Raw genomic sequence first — 17,495 nt, 5'->3', positions numbered from 1 at the left:
ATCAATACTTTACTATTCTGGGTTTGAGGCTTACAAAAAATCTTTAAGTTCCCTTCCTCCCTTTTTTTTTTTAAATTATACAAATCTCTCTTTTTGTTATTATAAAGATTTCCAAACTTCAGAAAAATATAGTAGTATAATGAATGCCTATATACCATAACCTAGATTTAATCATTATTAATACTTTGCCATATTTGCTTCATCTTATTTTTGCTTAAGTATTTGAAAGTAAATTACAGTATCATAACCCTTTACCCTAAATACTTTCATATTTAAGGCTTTTTTTTTGAGTTTTTACTTATTTAGCATACCTTCCTATCCTTTGTGGCCAATAAGAGAGACATTTACACTAGAGAGAGTAAACTCTAGGTGGAAGAGTTGAAAAAGGAACCTAGACAGATTTCCAGTTTCTCCTGAATAATGTGGCTTCACCATTTTGTAGTCGCATGAATTAAAATGTAGAATACATTCTTGGGGCAACATATGAATAAAAATATATTTTGAAATCTAACATGCTCTCTATTTTTTCCCATTAATACGGATCGTTGGGGACAAATTTGTGCCTCACCACTTTTCTAACAGCCAAAATTAATTCTCTTAAGACTCTACTTAGAGAGTAAGTAGATATCAGTAAGGCTTACTTAATACTTACTTACTGATACTTACTTAAATATCAGTAAGGCTCATGCAGCTCAATATCAAACAAACAACCCAGTCCAAAAATGGGCAGAAGACCTAAATAGACATTTCTCCATAGAAGATATACAGATTGCCAATAAACGCATGAAAGGATCCTCAACATCACTAATCATTAGAGAAATGCAAGCCAAAACTACAATGAGGGCTTCCCTGGTGGCACAGTGGTTAAGAATCCACCTGCCAATGCAGGGGACACGGGTTTGAGCCCTGGTCCAGGAAGATCCCACATGCCGTGCAGCAGCTAGGCCCATGCGCCACAACTACTGAGCCTGCGTGCTTCAACTACTGAAGCCCACATGCCTACAGATCGTGCTCCGCAACAAGAAAGGCCACCGTAGTGAGAAGCCTGCGCATCGCAACGAAGAGTACGCACAACTAGAGAAAGCCCACACGCAGCAACGAAGACCCAACACGGCCAAAAATAAATAAATGAAATAAATTAATTAAAAAAAACTTAAAAAAAAATCTACAATGAGGTATCACCTCACACCGGTCAGAATGGCCATCATCAAAAAATCTACAAACAATAAATGCTGGAGAGGGTGTGGAGAAAAGGGAACCCTCTTGCACTGTTGGGGGGAATGTAAATTGATACAGCCACTATGGAGAACAGTATGGAGTTTCCTTAAAAAACTAAAAATAGAACTATTATATGACCCAGCAATCCCACTACTGGGCATATACCCTGAGAAAACCATAATTCAAAAAGAGTCATGTACTACAATGTTCACTGCAGCACTACTTACAATAGCCAGGACATGGAAGCAACCTAAGTGTCCATCGACAGATGAATGGATAAAGAAGTTGTGGCACATATATACAATGGAATATTAGCCATAAAAAGAAATGAAATTGAGTTATTTGTAGTGAGGTGGATGGACCTAGAGTCTGTCATACAGAGTGAAGTAAGTCAGAAAGAGAAAAACAAATACCATATGCTAACACATATACATGGAATCTAAAAAAAAAAAGGTTCTGATGAACCTAGGGGCAGGATAGGAATAAAGACACAGACATAGAGAATGGACTTGAGGACACGGGGAGGGGGAAGGGTAAGCTGGGACGAAGTGAGAGACTGGCATGGACATATATACACTACCAAGTGTAAAATAGATAGCTAGTGGGAAACAGCTGCATAGCACAGGGATATCAGCTCGGTGCTTTGTGACGACCTAGAGGAGTGAGATAGGGAGGGTGGGAGGGAGACATAAGAGGGAGGAGATATGGGGATATATGTATAGCTGATTCACTTTGCTATAAAGCAGAAACTAACACACCATTGTAAAGCAATTATACTCCAAAAAAGATGTTAAATAAATAAATAAATAAATAAATGTCAGTAAGCACCTTTGTAGTAAAGTAATGCACTGAGTTCCTATTATATACTAGGTAGAGGACTATTGCAAAATTCCTATACTGGTAGACATTATTGCTACTTGACAAGAACGTAAGGACTGGCAAGAGTGAGGAAATATGCCCAAGGTGTAGTTGCCTGAGCTGGAATTTGAACCCAAGACTCCAAAGCCTTACTACTTTCACTGTACCACTATACCATATTGTTCCTCCTGTAAAACTGACAGAGTCAAAACCATAAATCAGGGATATAATTTGTCAAACAAATTTTCATTTTGTCAGAGTCTTTGCTCTCGAGTAAGAAGTAACTATTTCAGAATTCTTCTCTAGTTCATATAAATTTCTAGGGATATATAGCAAGGTATATTAAAATATTTAATAATAAATTGCTAAGGCATCTCTCAAAATAATCCTAGTCAGTATGCAAAAAATTTTTTTAACAAATCTTAAACAGGTATGAAAATATGGCAAGGCAGGCATTTGTAAATTAAGCTTCAAGAGAGAAGGGAAATTTCTCCTGGAACGTATAGTCACAACAAGCAAATGTTCATCCCATAGACCACAATTCAAATATTAGAACCCGACCAGTAAGTTTCCAAAATGGCTTACCCAGACTTCTCAGGTGGAAGACTTCCAGATGTTAAAACTCGTTCAAACAAAACTCGAGTATTATTGTCCTCTAGGATATTAAAGAAGATTTTAAATATTTTTAAAAATTCAGTTTTATAATTAAACAATGCATTGTCTCACTTAATCCTCACAAAAATCCTATGCAGAGAGATCTATTATCACACCCAATACTTATAGATGAGGAAGCTTGAGGTTCAAAAAGATGAAGTGAGTTGATGTGGCTCACAGTTACTGAGTAATAGAGCCATAACTAGAAGCCAGGTCTTTTTACCTCTAGTTTAGCCCTCCTTCTATAGTATAGTGTAGTTGTAATGTCAAACAATTTATAAGTGTGATATCTGAATCGGGTATCTCATTTTTTTTTAAATAATGAAAATTGCATACCTGTTGACATTATAAGCAACAAACTATTGATATTTTTTAAATACACTGAATGTGGAGGATGACAAGCTCAAATTTAGATATTTGATTTTCTTATTTTGCAGTACCAGGACTACTCTATATTTAACTACTTTAAATTCTTATATAGGTACCATATCTAGATTAGTAGATAAATATGCAAATGGAATATGAATAAGAATGGTCACCAGAGGTGGATTAAAATTTAAGAGTCTCGGGAGGTCTGTAGTTGGAAGTGGAAAATGACACTTCTTGCTAAGCTCTAAGGGATCTATTAAAATTTAAGAATCTAGTAGTAAATTTACTAACACTCTTTGAACTGCATATTTTATTTATTTATTTATTTATTTATTTATTTATTTATTTTTTGCGGTACGCGGGCCTCTCACTGCTGTGGCCTCTCCCGTTGCAGAGCACAGGCTCCAGACGCGCAGGCTCAGCGGCCATGCCTCACGGGCCCAGCCGCTCCGCGGCATGTGGGATCCTCCCGGACCGGGGCACGAACCCGTGTCCCCTGCATTGGCAGGCGGACTCTCAACCACTGCGCCACCAGGGAAGCCCCTGAACTGCATATTTTAAATGGGTGCATTTATGGTATATAAATTATGCCTCAATAAAACTGTTCAAATCCAACAGAGTAGTTGGCTTTTACTGTCGCAGGGCAGTTATTCAGTTTTACCACATGTCCATAATATGCAAAGTCAAACCAAGAGATTACATGTATTGAACCAAAGAAGATGGCACCATATTCATGACTTTCATCTTCAACTTAACATACTGTACTTAAAGAAATAAGTAAATCCTGCATTTTATTCTTTTAGCTTTATTCCAAGCTTTGCTCCAGACACACTTTTTGCCATTCCACATAACTTTCCACTGCTTATTACATGCTGTGTTCTCCTGGAATAATGAATTTTCCTGTATCTTTAGGAAAATGATTACTTGTCCTTCAAGACCCATCTCATGCTGCCTTCTCTCACCCTCTAGAACAGCACTATCCAATAATTTAAATTTGCTGCTAGCCACATTTAAAAGAATAAAAACAAACAAAAATAAAAATATAAAAACAGGTGAAATTAATTTTAATTTATTTTATTTAACCTAAATATCTAAATTATCATTTCAACATATAATCAATGTGAAAAATTATTAAGATATTTTACATTTCTTTTCTACTATCTCTTTGAAGTCAGTATGTATTTTAACTTACATCACATCTCATTTTGGCCTAGTCACAATTCAAGGGCTCAAAACTTAGTAGTCTAGTGGCTACCATAATTGCATAGCACAGCTCTGGAACTTAGATTACACGCTCCTCTCTGTGCTTCCAAAGTAATTCATTCAGGGCTCTATTACAGAATTTAGCACATGCTTTTCATGACTGCCACCATCAGCTTAAATAGTTAACATTTATTGTATGCTTACCACATTCCATATATAAGTCAAATACATGCAAAAGTTCATTTAATTATCTCAACAGTCCAATGAAAGGTACTCTTATTATAACCATTCTGCAGATGAGAAATCTGAAACACCATTATACACCTAACCCCAGAATTTATGCCACAATTAAGAATCAAATGATGATGCAATTATGTTTACACATCTGATTTCCCCAGGAGAATACTCTGAGGGTAACAATGGAGTCCTATTCTTGTATTTCCAGACCTTACTAACCAAAGCTACTGAATAAATGATGGGTTGATGAATAAACAAACTAAGACACTGATTTTAGAAGATAATAATGCTGACATCAGAGTTCATCCTCAATTTTAGAGTAAAATATTGTACATCTTAGTAACTATTCTAAAAAATCAAGCAAAACAATATAAAACTGGTAAGGAACATTCATTTCATACAAGAAAATTATATGAAAATTTTCTTTAGCCTCAGCTCAAAAATCTTAAATGCTCCACTGCCTCACTTTTTGGAGTTAAGTCCTTTTCCAGAGAGTAGAATCACTAAGCTGAAATATAAAATCATGTTTAAGTTTTATTCTTTTCTACTATTTAGGTATACAGAATGCTACATTTTTCTAAAATATCATTAAAATCACTAATATTTACCTGTGATATCTAATTTACATCTAATTATTTACATGGCACATAATTTCATATTTCTTTCTTAAATCAGTTTTTAAACCAGATCATTTTTAGTCAAGAAATTACATATCCTGGACTGTGGTTAACTACACTAAATAAGATACATACATAAATATACAGATCCTCTAGCCTAGTGCCTGGTATAAGGTAGGAACTCAATAAAAGATGGTCATTATTATTACAACAAAATAGGAAAATAAAGATGCTTATAAACATAATGTTTCCTTTGAAATATCTTCCCCAGTAGCCTCAAAGCAGTTTACTACTTGGGCATCTTTGAGTTTTCGTGGCTAGAGATTTGTGGCTTTACCCTATTACTGTTGGGACTTTGATGCTAAATTAAAGACCATTCTGCAGAATCAAAAGGCATCAACCATTATACAATAAGTATAAATTCATAGTTGACAGGCCACAAATATTTGAGTGCCTATCAAGTGCCTGGTTCTGGTGTGATGACAGAATATAATACACTTGAGAAAGAAAAAAACCCAGCAACATAATTTCAGAGAATGACATTGATGGTTTAATATTAAGTAACCATTACAGATCTAGAATCTACTTACCATTGAGGTGAGAAAGATAGTCAATATAGGCCAGGACATATTCTGGAATGTCTCCATATTTCTTTAGCCCCAGCTCAAAAATCTTAAAGGCAACAGATTTGTCCTAGAAGTAGAGAGGAAACTACTGATTTCCATGCAGTGTCAGACAAGATACTCAAAGAATATTAAAACTATAACATCTAAATATGACAAGGTATATTAAGAATTAAAATGGAGATTAAAATTATGTTAAGTAAAAATTACAGAGCTAAAAACCATTCAAGGGGATTCAGATTCATAAATATGGAGTTTAATAAGGTATAAACTAACAGGCAGAGTAGCCCCCACTCGCTGCAGCTGGAGAAAGCCCGCGCGTAGCAAAGAAGACCAACGTGGCCAAAAAACCAGATAGATATAAATAAATAAATAAATAATAAAACTTAATGACAGAAATTAGGACTGCCTTTCTTTTAATTAATTTATCTCATATGAAGGAAATTATTTTATCTTTATATTTTATTTGAGGACTTACCTTACTACAATAATACTCCATGAGTGCTGCAGTAACATAGACATGGTGGCGGGTTCTGGTATCTTCTCTTGCTTTTTTAAATATCATTCTTCCAGATTTAATACCTTCTGCTCTTCTTGCAAATTTCATATATTGGATATATACCTACACAAAAAAAGTATTTGTTTTCTACAGACTAGGCAAAACGTGAACCCTGTAGCATCCCATACAGGTTCACCTTACTTCAGTACTAACACGTTTTGCTGTATAAGGAAGCAATTTTGAATACTTGAGAAATAAAAAAGATTATAGATAGTGTACTATTTAAATCCACAAGCAAATTTTTTCTGGTATTAAAGACGTGCAAATTAATATTTTAATTGAGATATAATTCACATAGCACAAAATTCACCCTTTAAATGTATAATTTAACGATTTTTAGTATGTTCACAAGGTTTTGCAGTCATCACAATTATCTAATTCCAGAACATGCAAATTAAATCTTAAGGAAGGAATAAAAGTGAAAATACTAGAAAACGCTAGTATTTCTTGATTTATTACTTTTAAAAGCCCACTACTCTATTTCCTAAAGACCATATAATGTAACTTTATTGATAAACTATTTGATTCATTTTATACTTAGCACCTACAGAGTGCCCAACACATGATGAGTATGCAATATTTGTTCAATGAGAAAACATCTCTGGACTGTACACAGGGTGACTATGAGCAGGGTCCTGATTTGCTCAGTTTTGATGATGTCAAACTACATTGCCCAGTTTAGACAGATGAATAGATGGATGAATGAACTATGAGTTCCTTGAGGAAAGGAATTTTACTTATGTGTCATCATACTGCTGGAATCTAGCACAGTGCATAGCACAGATCAGTTTGCTAAATGAATTTTAAAATGATGACTAAATGCAAGCAATTAGAGCAGTGGAATCCCATGATAAACAGACAAAAAAAGGAGTATAGCTGTAGTTGACTTGAGGCAGAGGGTCTAGAGCCCCACGCATTGGCCCCTCCCCTTCCCCTCCCACTGAAAGAGCTCTGCTGCACTTTTGCAGAAATTCAGGGCTTTGAAAACCACAATTACAGAGTTGAATTCAGGATAAAGTGAGTTCTTGTCCAACTGCTTCCCAGAATGTTGGTTTCTCCTGCCTCCATTTATTTAAAAAGAAATATTTATTAAGCAACAATTATGTGGTAGTCAAGCCATGCTCACAAGGAAGGTGTTAGAGAAAGCCCCACTGTGGCTGGTTCATAGCGCTGCACTTACAAACAACAGCAGAAGAAACGAGCAGAGAGCACATCTGCAATTGTTGGGCTGGGAGACAGGGAAGGGGTGACTACAAGGGGGTCACATGAGGGAATTTCTGTGGGGTGATTGAAGTGTTTTGTATTTTAATTGTGATGGTTGTCCCATAACGCTATGTTATTGGTCAAGATTCATAGAACTAACAATTCAACAAAAACAGTGAATTTTACTTTATGTAAATTAATTTTTTTTTAAATTAAAGCAGACTGCAAAAGTGGGAAAGAGACTTGTAAAGTTACTTACCAAGGTGGGGTCAATATCCTCAATTGCCAGAAGTCTGTTATATATACTGTGAACTTTCTCATACTTCATGCGACTCTAAGGTGGTAGAGAAGAAGTGGATATAAATATATATTCATAAACAATCAGCATTTGAGCTCTGAGGAATCCAGAGGCTGCACCCCACAAAGGCATCTGCTTTGAGCATAAATATATAATGAGCTAAGGACTAATAACTGTTCATTCTGCATTATCTCTGTCTTCCAAAAGTAGTATGCCTGGCAAAGAAGCAGCCAGAAAAAAATTCAGTGCTGCAGTAAAAAATCCAATTACAAGAAAGTTCTAAATATTTTAACTCACCTCTTCATAATCTGCATATGCAAAATAAAGAAGCATATTCTTCTTTAATAAAGTGCTTATGGCTCTTTCATATATATTAGCAGCTTCATCACTAAATAATTTGGCATTATTCATATCCTAGGAGAGAAAAGAGAAAGCTCACTTACAATAATTTCAATAAAGCTGAAAGAATAAAACACACACTCATATGTTTATACCTATGGACACATGCATTTCTGGATTCTTAAGAAATCCTAAGGACTTCCCTGGTGGTACAGTAGATAAGACTCTGTGCTCCCAATGCAGGGGGCCCAGGTTCAATCCCTGGTCAGGGAACTAGATCCCACATGCATGTCACAACTAAGAGTTCACATGCCACAACTAAGGAACCCTCCTGCTGCAATTAAGGAGCCCACGTGCTGCAACTAAGACCTGGTGCAACCAAATAAATAAATAAGTAAATAAATATAAAAAAAAAATTCCGAAGACTTTTTCCATTATTTTAACATAAAGAAGAATCATAGAAGTACTCTAAATGATTCATCACTTTAATACATTAAAGAAGAGCCACTACATTTTAATTCTGACTAAGGTAGTCTAATCATATAAGAGAGTCACTAAGATTCATAGTGACATAAGATTAAAATTTTCAATACCTACACTTCATGACCAAAATTCAGTGCTATACTTTTAGCAAATTATTGCTATATCAAAACCATGAAAAGACCAAAAGGGAGAAACAAATAAATACTCACCCCTTTCTCTGCTAACAGTTTACTTGACTGCTCAAGATACTGGGCAGCTTCATACCAAATATCAGGGTGATGGCCCAGCACAAGCAGGCACTGTTCATAAGCAAACATAACTAAGGGAAGACATTTGCAACATTCAATTAGAATAAATATTATTTACAAAACTATCAATACAAGCGTCACAACTCAATTTTTAGGCTAAGACAGAGCCCTCAGTAATGAATGATAATTGGAAATTAAAAAACTTTAGTGATTTCTGGCATTATCATCCACCCAAACCCCATCCATTCATCATTTATGAAATTAATATTTATTGAGTACCAACTATATGCTAGGGAATGTGAAAGACACTGTGAATATACCAGTAAATAAGACTTCCTATACTCAAAAGAAGTCTGCAGTATAGTGGGAAGATCGATATTAAGAATGCAGTTATGGTAAGTGATAAGTATTATGATGAGGAAAGTAGAGTGTACTCTTGAAACTTACAGCAGCAGGACTTAACATAGTTTAGAGACTCAAGAAAGGTTTCACTAAGGAACTGATATCTAAGTGAAACCTGAAGAAGGGGTAGAATCTGGTCAGATGAGAGAGTAAGTAGAGGCAGGAAGGACAGGAGTAGATACAAAAATGGTGTAGGCAAAGGAAACAGTACTTGCAAAGGCCTCCAGCTGAGAGAGCAAGGCAAGATTGAGGAATTTTTTTTTTTTAAGTTCCAAATTCTAGTTCTGACAGTGCCAGAGTAGTCTGTATCAGACTAACTCTCCTGAAAAAAAAAATCATAAACTGAAAAATACAAAAAGCAACGGTTTAAAGGCACTAGAGAATGACCAAAAGAAAAAGAAACTGGAGAGGACTGAGCCCTTAAAAAATTGGAATCATACTAGGTGAGATATATATTTAATATGGCTTTTTCACTCAAGTGTAAACCCCTATGTGTATAGTTCTGGGATAGCTAGAACTCAAGCCAAATGCTGAAGTCTTACTGGCTTGAGGTAGGTAACATGGAGTTCTGGGTTACAAGAACAGCTGGAAATTAAGGGGGAAGATCCCCCCAAAAGAGAGCCACAGAAGGTGGAGGCTGAAAATCTGGGCCTAATGCCCTCAAATCTTCAACTGACTCTAAAATAGACATACACAGGAAAGAATACAAACAGCCAGAGCAGAAAGCAAAGCTGAAAGAGCTGGATAGATATCTCATCAGCTGCCCACTGTAATGGAGACCAAGTCTGGAATCTGAGTCCCATCAAGTTAAGAGAGTCTGAGTAAACACCTTGAACTTTCCATTATATCTTGGGAGTAAAGACTATATCCCAGGACTAAGAGATTTACTGTGAGATGAAGGCTACTAACAGAGACTCATCCTAACAGTGTAAAACCAAGCCTCCACAAGGTCCAGGAGACCTGCCAGTAATTTAACTCCTTGCTAAAAGAAAACTCAACATTCTTCCGAGGAAGATAACAGAATCTAGTCTTTACTATGTATCATTTACACATCTGTACAATGTCCAAAATTTTTTTTAAATGTCTAGACTTGTGACAAAACAAAAAATGTCAAGAGGAAAAGAAATCAACACCACAATGGCTCAGATGTTGGAATTAGCAGACGAGGATTTTATAACTAATGTTATAAAAATGTTCAAGGATATAAAGAAAAAGATGGTATTGGCCATGGAATCTTAACAGAAAAAGGAAAACTATAAAAAACATAAAAATTTCTAGAATGGAAATTTATACAACTGAAAAGTAGAATATTTGAAATGAAGAATTCACTAGATGGGCTCACCAGCATATTGGATATGATAAAGCAAAGGTCAGTGAACATGGAGACAGATCTATAGAAATTACTGAATCTGAAGAACATAAGAGAAAAAAAGACTGGGAGTAAAAAACAGCCTCGGTAACCTATGGGATAATATCAAGTGGCCTAACATACACATAATTGGAGTCCCAGAAGGGTTAGTCTTGTTACCTCTTTTAGTTATAAGAGTCTGATCTTCTGTACGAAGAGGGTTGCTCTTTTCCCACTGTATGTATTTCTTCCACATATCTACCTGCTGAGCTTCTTGAGGAGTATTCTGAGGAGGCACTGAGGGAGCATTGCGGTCCAAACCTTTCATTACTGTCTCATATTCCTAGACAACAAGTATTTAGAATTCTGTGGTAAGCTGAGGAACAACTCAGATGTATGAAATGGAGTTGATCTGTTTGGAATACTTTGTTCAAAATGCCTAGTTTTTCCAAATACTACTTTGTTAATATAACCTAAAAACTATTTAAGAGCAGGAATAAAGATAACAGAAGATTACCTACCCAAGAAGAGGTTCCCAGGACTGGGTGAACAGAACAGCCCTGGGCCCTCTCTGGAGGTGATCTAGGAAGTCACTCTTCAGGACAGAGGAGTTGACAGATCAACATGACTGATGATCTGGTGGCACTGTTACTGCCACCTTTGGAGAAATTATCTGTCTTTTAAAATTTCAATAGTTCATAGTCTAGGCTATTTTCCCTAACTTCTAACAGTGTCAATGAATGGAAAGTTATGTACACAAGACAAAACTCGGTCCCTGATAGCTATGTCATTAGACCACAAATTATTACAGTATTCGGATATGTATGAGCCGACAGGAGGGATGGATAACAACTACTTGATCAATTCTAGGTAGAACTTTGTCTCTATGACCTCTGTTTCTATATTTTAAAAAATAATTTCTTCCAAACTTGATTTATTCTATTTTGTCCTTTAACATGTCTGTAAAGAGGTATTTTGCTTCAAATAATCACCTGCTCAGACAACGTAATTAATTGTCATTAGTTAAGACTGCTAATGATTGAAAATATTAAGAGTAATACCAGATAGAGAAAGCGCCTGTGTAAATAACATACTCACAACAAACAATATAGTAAGTGTCCTGATAGAATTCCATACCTTTGCTACCCGCCTAGCATTCATGTAATCCCTACTCCGATCTTCAATCATTTTTTTAGCTAAATGAATATTGATACCCTAAGGAAAAAAAAAAGAAAAATGCATATTATTTGAAAATTAAATATATTTTAATGTTAGCATAATATAGTATATTCATTTGCTAAATTACTTTAAAGTGTTTAAGAGGCTTTTTGGTTAGTAAAATAAAGGTTTGATCACATTATATGCTTAAGAGATGAAGGAGGATCTGCCTATGTGTTATGAGATGGCAGTAAGTTTCCATATGTCAGGAATTTCTAAAGAGAGGGAATGATTTGGAAAGGACCAATTATTTCACATAAAATTCTACTAATAAAGAATGATATACAGGACTTCCCTGGTGGCGCAGTGGTAAGAATCCATCCGCCTGCCAATGCAGGGGACATGGGTTCAAGTCCTGGTCTGGGAAGATCCCACATGCTGCAGAGCAACTAAGCCCGTGCACCACAACTACTGAGCCCGCGTGCCACAACTACTGAAGCCTGCATGCCTAAAGCCTGTGCTCCGCAACAAGAGAAGCCACCGCAATGAGAAGCCTGCGCACCGCAACGAAGAGTAGCCCCCGCTCACTGCAACTAGAGAAAGCCCGTGCGCAGCATTGGAGACCCAATGCAGCCAAAAATAAATATATAAATAAAATAAATTTTAAAAAATAAATAAAAAATAGGGCTTCCCTGGTGGCGCAGTGGTTGAGAGTCCACCTGCCGATGCAGGGGACACGGGTTCGTGCCCCGGTCCGGGAAGATCCCACATGCTGCGGAGCGGCTGGGCCCGTGAGCCATGGCCGCTGAGCCTGTGCGTCCGGAGCCTGTGCTCCACAACAGAAGAGGCCACAACAGTGAGAGGCCCGCGTAACGCAAAAAATAAAAAAATACAAATAAAAAATATAAATAAATAAATAAATAATAAATGCAGAGGTAGCAAGGAGACATAAACATTATCATTCATGCCGAGTAGTTCTCAAAGAGTAGTCCAAAGCTTCCTGTTCCCCAAGACCCTTTCAGAGGATCCATAAGATCAAAACAATTTTCAAACAATACTAAGACATGATTTGCCTCTCTCACAAATATACAGTGGAGTTTTTCAGAAGCTATGTGACATTCAACAGCATAGCAGATAGAATTTAGAAGCAGATATGAAAATCTGTCTTCTATTAAGCTAAATACCAAAGAGATTTGCAAAAATATGAAATAATGCCACTCTTCTCACTGAATTTTTTCTTATTTTGGAAAATATTTGTTTTAATACTATTTATGTTAAAATATAAGGAGTCTACTACTGCAAACTTTAAATGAATTAATAAATATCTTGAAACTTTCTCAGTTTTAATTCCAATATGCTAAATATTCATAGGTAAAAGCCACATTAAAATTAAAAGTTCTTTGCGGTCTTTAATACTTTTTAAAATCCCAAGACCAAAATGTTTGAGAACCATTGCTCATGCCTATGAGGGAACAGTTTCAATACCCTACATAGTTCTTCCAAATCACAGTGGACATGTGAGGAACTTTCTTTTAAAGATACAGCTTACTTGGCATGTATGTTTACATAATGGGCTTTTTAGTTCAGTTTGTTAAATCATTTTCTTATGAGACAAAGATCTTGGACCACAGCTCTACATCTCACAATTACAAGGGAATAATCACATCACTGTAACCAGGTGAAAGAGGGGCATTGCAACTCATCATTACTACTAGAAAAGCAGTTCTAAAAAGGAACTGTTTCATAAGAGATCAGTGGCAACATGTGTGTGTATGACTGTGTGGATATGGTTTAGCACTGATTAAAAATGGTTTGGTAAGAATTATAATTCTCCCAGAGTATTCTCTAAAAATAACTCAACAGTAAAATGAGACTCTCAAAACATTAGGAATGGTTCTTTCATTACAATCAATATGAAAACAAACGTATGCAGCACTGATATCCAGGTACCTGATATTAGAAAGGCTAGCCTCCACAAATCCACAGTGCATAAAAATTTAAATGGCTTGGTCATAATAATAAATTACTGTGGCCTAATTTACCTCTTCATACTTGTTATAGTCTCTCCACAGTTGTTCAATGTTGATCATGGGATTAACACAACCTCGTTGATAAACTCTTCGAACAGCTGTTATTCTCTGATTTTCTGCATAAGATCCAACAGCTTCCCTGGCATTGGGTAAGAAATGCCATCAATTATATTATAGCTAAATCAACTGTTCACACAGAAAATAAAACTATAAAAATACTTACACGCCTTTTAAGAAATTGATGTAATCCACCCAAATCTAAGAAATAAAATAAAATGTTAGTATCTTTCTTTGTAGTTTCAAATTTTTTAAACGTATGTATTAAAAAAAATTTAACTCTACCTGATAAGACATAATTTCCATTCCAATTTTATCCAGTGCAAAGTCATATGCTTGAGCCATTTTTTCTCTGAAATAAACATGAAAGACATGTTTCTTATAGAAAAAATTGCATGTTATTAAAATGTATCTACAGCTAAAACATAATCATGATTTCTGATCATATGATCAGAACAGCATTTAAACCGCTTATACAAACAAAATGTAAAGACATCTTTGCAAGTATAAAAACAAAATATAAAGACTAAGTTCTTTTGTGTTTAGCTTGTCAATGTCATTATGTACTTTGTTTCTTTTACCTACTACTTGTAAGCTTATCAAAGATAGAGGCCATGTTTTATTTATCTTTCTATCATTTATTAATTTTTTAAGACTTTTTTTTGATGTGGACCATTTTTAAAGTCCTTATTGAATTTGTTACAATATTGCTTCTGTTTTATGTTTTGGTTTTTTGGCCACGCATGTGGGATCTTAGCTCCCCGACCAGGGATCAAACCTGCACTCCCTGCATTGGAAGGCAAAGTCTTAACCACTGGACCATCAGGGAAGTCCCCTCTTTATAGCCTTTAAATTGCCTAATCTTACATGTAGAAGATTCAAATGTGGAAATATCTGGTTCTTTGATTAAGAAGGTAAGTTATGTCTAAAGATCTATTAGCTCTGACATAAAATTTAGGGAGAAAGAACTTCTTCAGTGTAAGATAATAAACAATAATGAAGAAAAAAAAAACAAAGATAGAATTCTGGTTATAGAAATAATCTGCCTATTTGTCATATACAAAAACAGCATTTGAGAAGGTCCATTATGTGGATTCAACAAAGATAGATAGGTGGGGGTAAGTCCTAGTGAGGAGGTCAAATATACAACAATACCATTGTCAAAGATGCCTTGGAATACTTAAGTAGCATATTACAATGTAACCTGCCAGGAGTGGTGCCATGACAATTAATAAGATGCTTTTTATTAAAGTTTGTCAACAAGCCTGTCAACAAAGTGCTTTGGAGTTGCAAATGTACAGTGTTTCAATATAGAAGAGGGGCTTGGATGATTCAATTCTCCAGAATAAATCTAATGCCAGTGGCTTTCTTTGAAGCATTTTTTTCCATGGTTTACTGACTTCTCAGAGAATCCTGACTTTTCAAACCTTAAGTTGCTTCACCCTCTGGAGTTAAGAGGTGTGAGTTTCTATGGGATTGACTGTGTGCCTCGGGATGACTTGCATTCTTAAGCTCCTGATTTAACTTACTTGTAACTTGGTAGTTTACCCTTGGTTTCTCGGACATATGAAAGATAACACTTCCATAAGTCAATGTGCAAAACCTTCATAAGGCATCTCTGAAATAGCTGTAAATACAATAAAATATTATCAGAATCCACAGTTAAATAAATTTCACATGTACATAGCTGAAATGAAACATTAAAGAAACAAATTCAGCTCCTTTCATAAATTTATCTTCTTACAAATAGATGTCAAATAACAACTCCCTCTATTTTGTTTAGATAATCAAAATCATTCTCATAATTTTGGTCAGCAGAGTCTAATTATTTTCTTTTCCAAAATTTTATTTTATTTTTAAAAATTTATTTATTTTTTTATTTTTGTGTTGGGTCTTCATTGCTGCGTGCAGGCTTTCTCTAGCTGCAGTGAGCGGGGTTACTCTTTGTTGCTGTGCGCAGGCTTCTCATTGCGGTGGCTTCTCTTGTTGCAGAGCACAGGCTCTAGGCACACAGGCTTCAGTAGTTGTGGCTCACGAGCTGTAGAGCACAGGCTCAGTAGTTGTGGCACACAGGCTTAGGTGCTCCGTGGCATGTGGGATCTTCCCAGACCAGAGCTCGAACCTGTGTCCCCTGCATTGGCAGGCGGATTCTTAACCACTGTGCCACCAGGGAATTCCCCCAAGATTTTATTATGAACATTTTCAAGCATACAAAAGGGCTGAATAAGTACAATGAACTCCTATATAATCACTAGCTAGATTCAACAATTGTTAACATTTTACTGTATTTGCCTTATATACGTTAAGTCCTAAATTAAACTTCAGCATACATTCAAAATATTTAAGAGGACTCACCTTTTCGACCTTGTCATAATTTTTAGCTTTAATCTGCAGAGAAACAGAGAAAAATATAGAATTAACACCATTCTTTTTAGAGTACTACCACTATCTCTGAGTGTTTTGATTAAGCTTGTAAATTCATTTCTACACTTTCCTATTTAATTCTGCCTTTTGAAAATAACAAATAGAAGTTTGAACCCAATATGGATAATATGCATTATAAATATGACTTACATAAATTAATTCTATATGGAAAAAGTTTTATAAGCTCATTTATGTTGAACTTTTGTGAATTTAAAATTTTATAAAACAGTCACAAGATGAATAAATATAAACAAGGCATACTTGAATAGGGCTTTACGTATCTAATGAAGACAAACTTAAAGCTTTATTTTCCCTGAATAGCTACTACTAGAACAATCTGAGTAGGGTAGCAAAAAAGACTTGTGAATTTTGACTACAAATAAATTTTAATCACTCAGTCAATTTACTATACTCCAGGCGCTATGCTAGGCACTGGGGCTACCACAGTGAACAAAACATGCATAGTCTGCCTATGTCCTCATAGAGCTTACAATTTTACAGGGAAAACAAGTGTCAAGATGGGGGAACTACAGGGTGCTATGGGAGCATTTAGGAGGAGCATAAAACTCAGACTTATGGTGTTGCAAAAGATGTCCTGGAAGAAGTGATGTTAAGAATGAGGTGTGAGGTCAGAATGGCTATCATCAAAAAGTCTACAAACAATAAACGCTGGAGACGATGTGGAGAAAAGGGAACCCTCCTACACTGTTGGTGGGAATGTAAATTGGTGCAGCCACTATGGAGGACAGTATGGAGGTTCCTTTAAAAATTAAAAATAGGGCTTCCCTGGTGGCGCAGTGGTTGAGAGTCCGCCTGCCGATGCAGGGGACACGGGTTCATGCCCCGGTCTGGGAGGATCCCACATGCCGCGGAGCGGATAGGCCCGTGAGCCATGGCCGCTAGGCCTGCGCGTCCGGAGCCTGTGCTCCGCAACGGGAGAGACCACAACAGTGAGAGGCCCGCGTACCACAAAAAAAAAAAAAAAAACATTAAAAATAGAGCTACCATATGATCCAGCAATCCCACTCCTGAGCATGTATCTGGAAAAGACGAAAACTCTAATTTGAAAAGGTACATGCACCCTAATGTTCACAGCAGCACTATTTACAATAGTCATGACACAGGAGCAACCCAAGTGTCTATCAAGAAACAAATGGCTTAAGAAGA

The 17,495-nt window shown here is 36.0% G+C and overlaps 1 protein-coding gene across 3 annotated transcripts in view; it reads right to left on the bottom strand.

Moving 5' to 3' along the window:
* The window catches only part of CSTF3 (cleavage stimulation factor subunit 3), a 70,207-nt gene that overhangs the window by 4,733 nt on the left and 47,979 nt on the right, over positions 1-17,495 (bottom strand). For 2 of the 3 annotated variants that reach the window (XM_027115076.1, XM_027115078.1), the window contains 13 exons: positions 16,260-16,292; positions 15,434-15,531; positions 14,190-14,256; positions 14,071-14,105; positions 13,860-13,986; positions 11,797-11,874; positions 10,840-11,002; positions 8,871-8,980; positions 8,137-8,253; positions 7,801-7,875; positions 6,258-6,401; positions 5,747-5,849; positions 2,662-2,731 (listed from right to left, as the gene is read on the bottom strand). In XM_027115076.1, coding sequence (XP_026970877.1) covers positions 2,662-2,731; positions 5,747-5,849; positions 6,258-6,401; positions 7,801-7,875; positions 8,137-8,253; positions 8,871-8,980; positions 10,840-11,002; positions 11,797-11,874; positions 13,860-13,986; positions 14,071-14,105; positions 14,190-14,256; positions 15,434-15,531; positions 16,260-16,292 — 1,220 coding nt within the window. Of the gene's footprint in view, positions 1-2,661; positions 2,732-5,746; positions 5,850-6,257; positions 6,402-7,800; positions 7,876-8,136; positions 8,254-8,870; positions 8,981-10,839; positions 11,003-11,796; positions 11,875-13,859; positions 13,987-14,070; positions 14,106-14,189; positions 14,257-15,433; positions 15,532-16,259; positions 16,293-17,333; positions 17,369-17,495 lie in introns of those variants that run through there. The other variant, XM_027115077.1, reaches the window with a different exon arrangement.

This window comes from Aethalodelphis obliquidens, unplaced genomic scaffold (genome assembly GCF_003676395.1).
Source record: "Aethalodelphis obliquidens isolate GAN/ISIS:26980383/991018 unplaced genomic scaffold, ASM367639v1 scaffold14, whole genome shotgun sequence".
Classification (NCBI taxonomy): Eukaryota; Metazoa; Chordata; class Mammalia; order Artiodactyla; family Delphinidae; genus Aethalodelphis; species Aethalodelphis obliquidens.
This window is presented reverse-complemented; position numbering and strand designations above follow the sequence as displayed.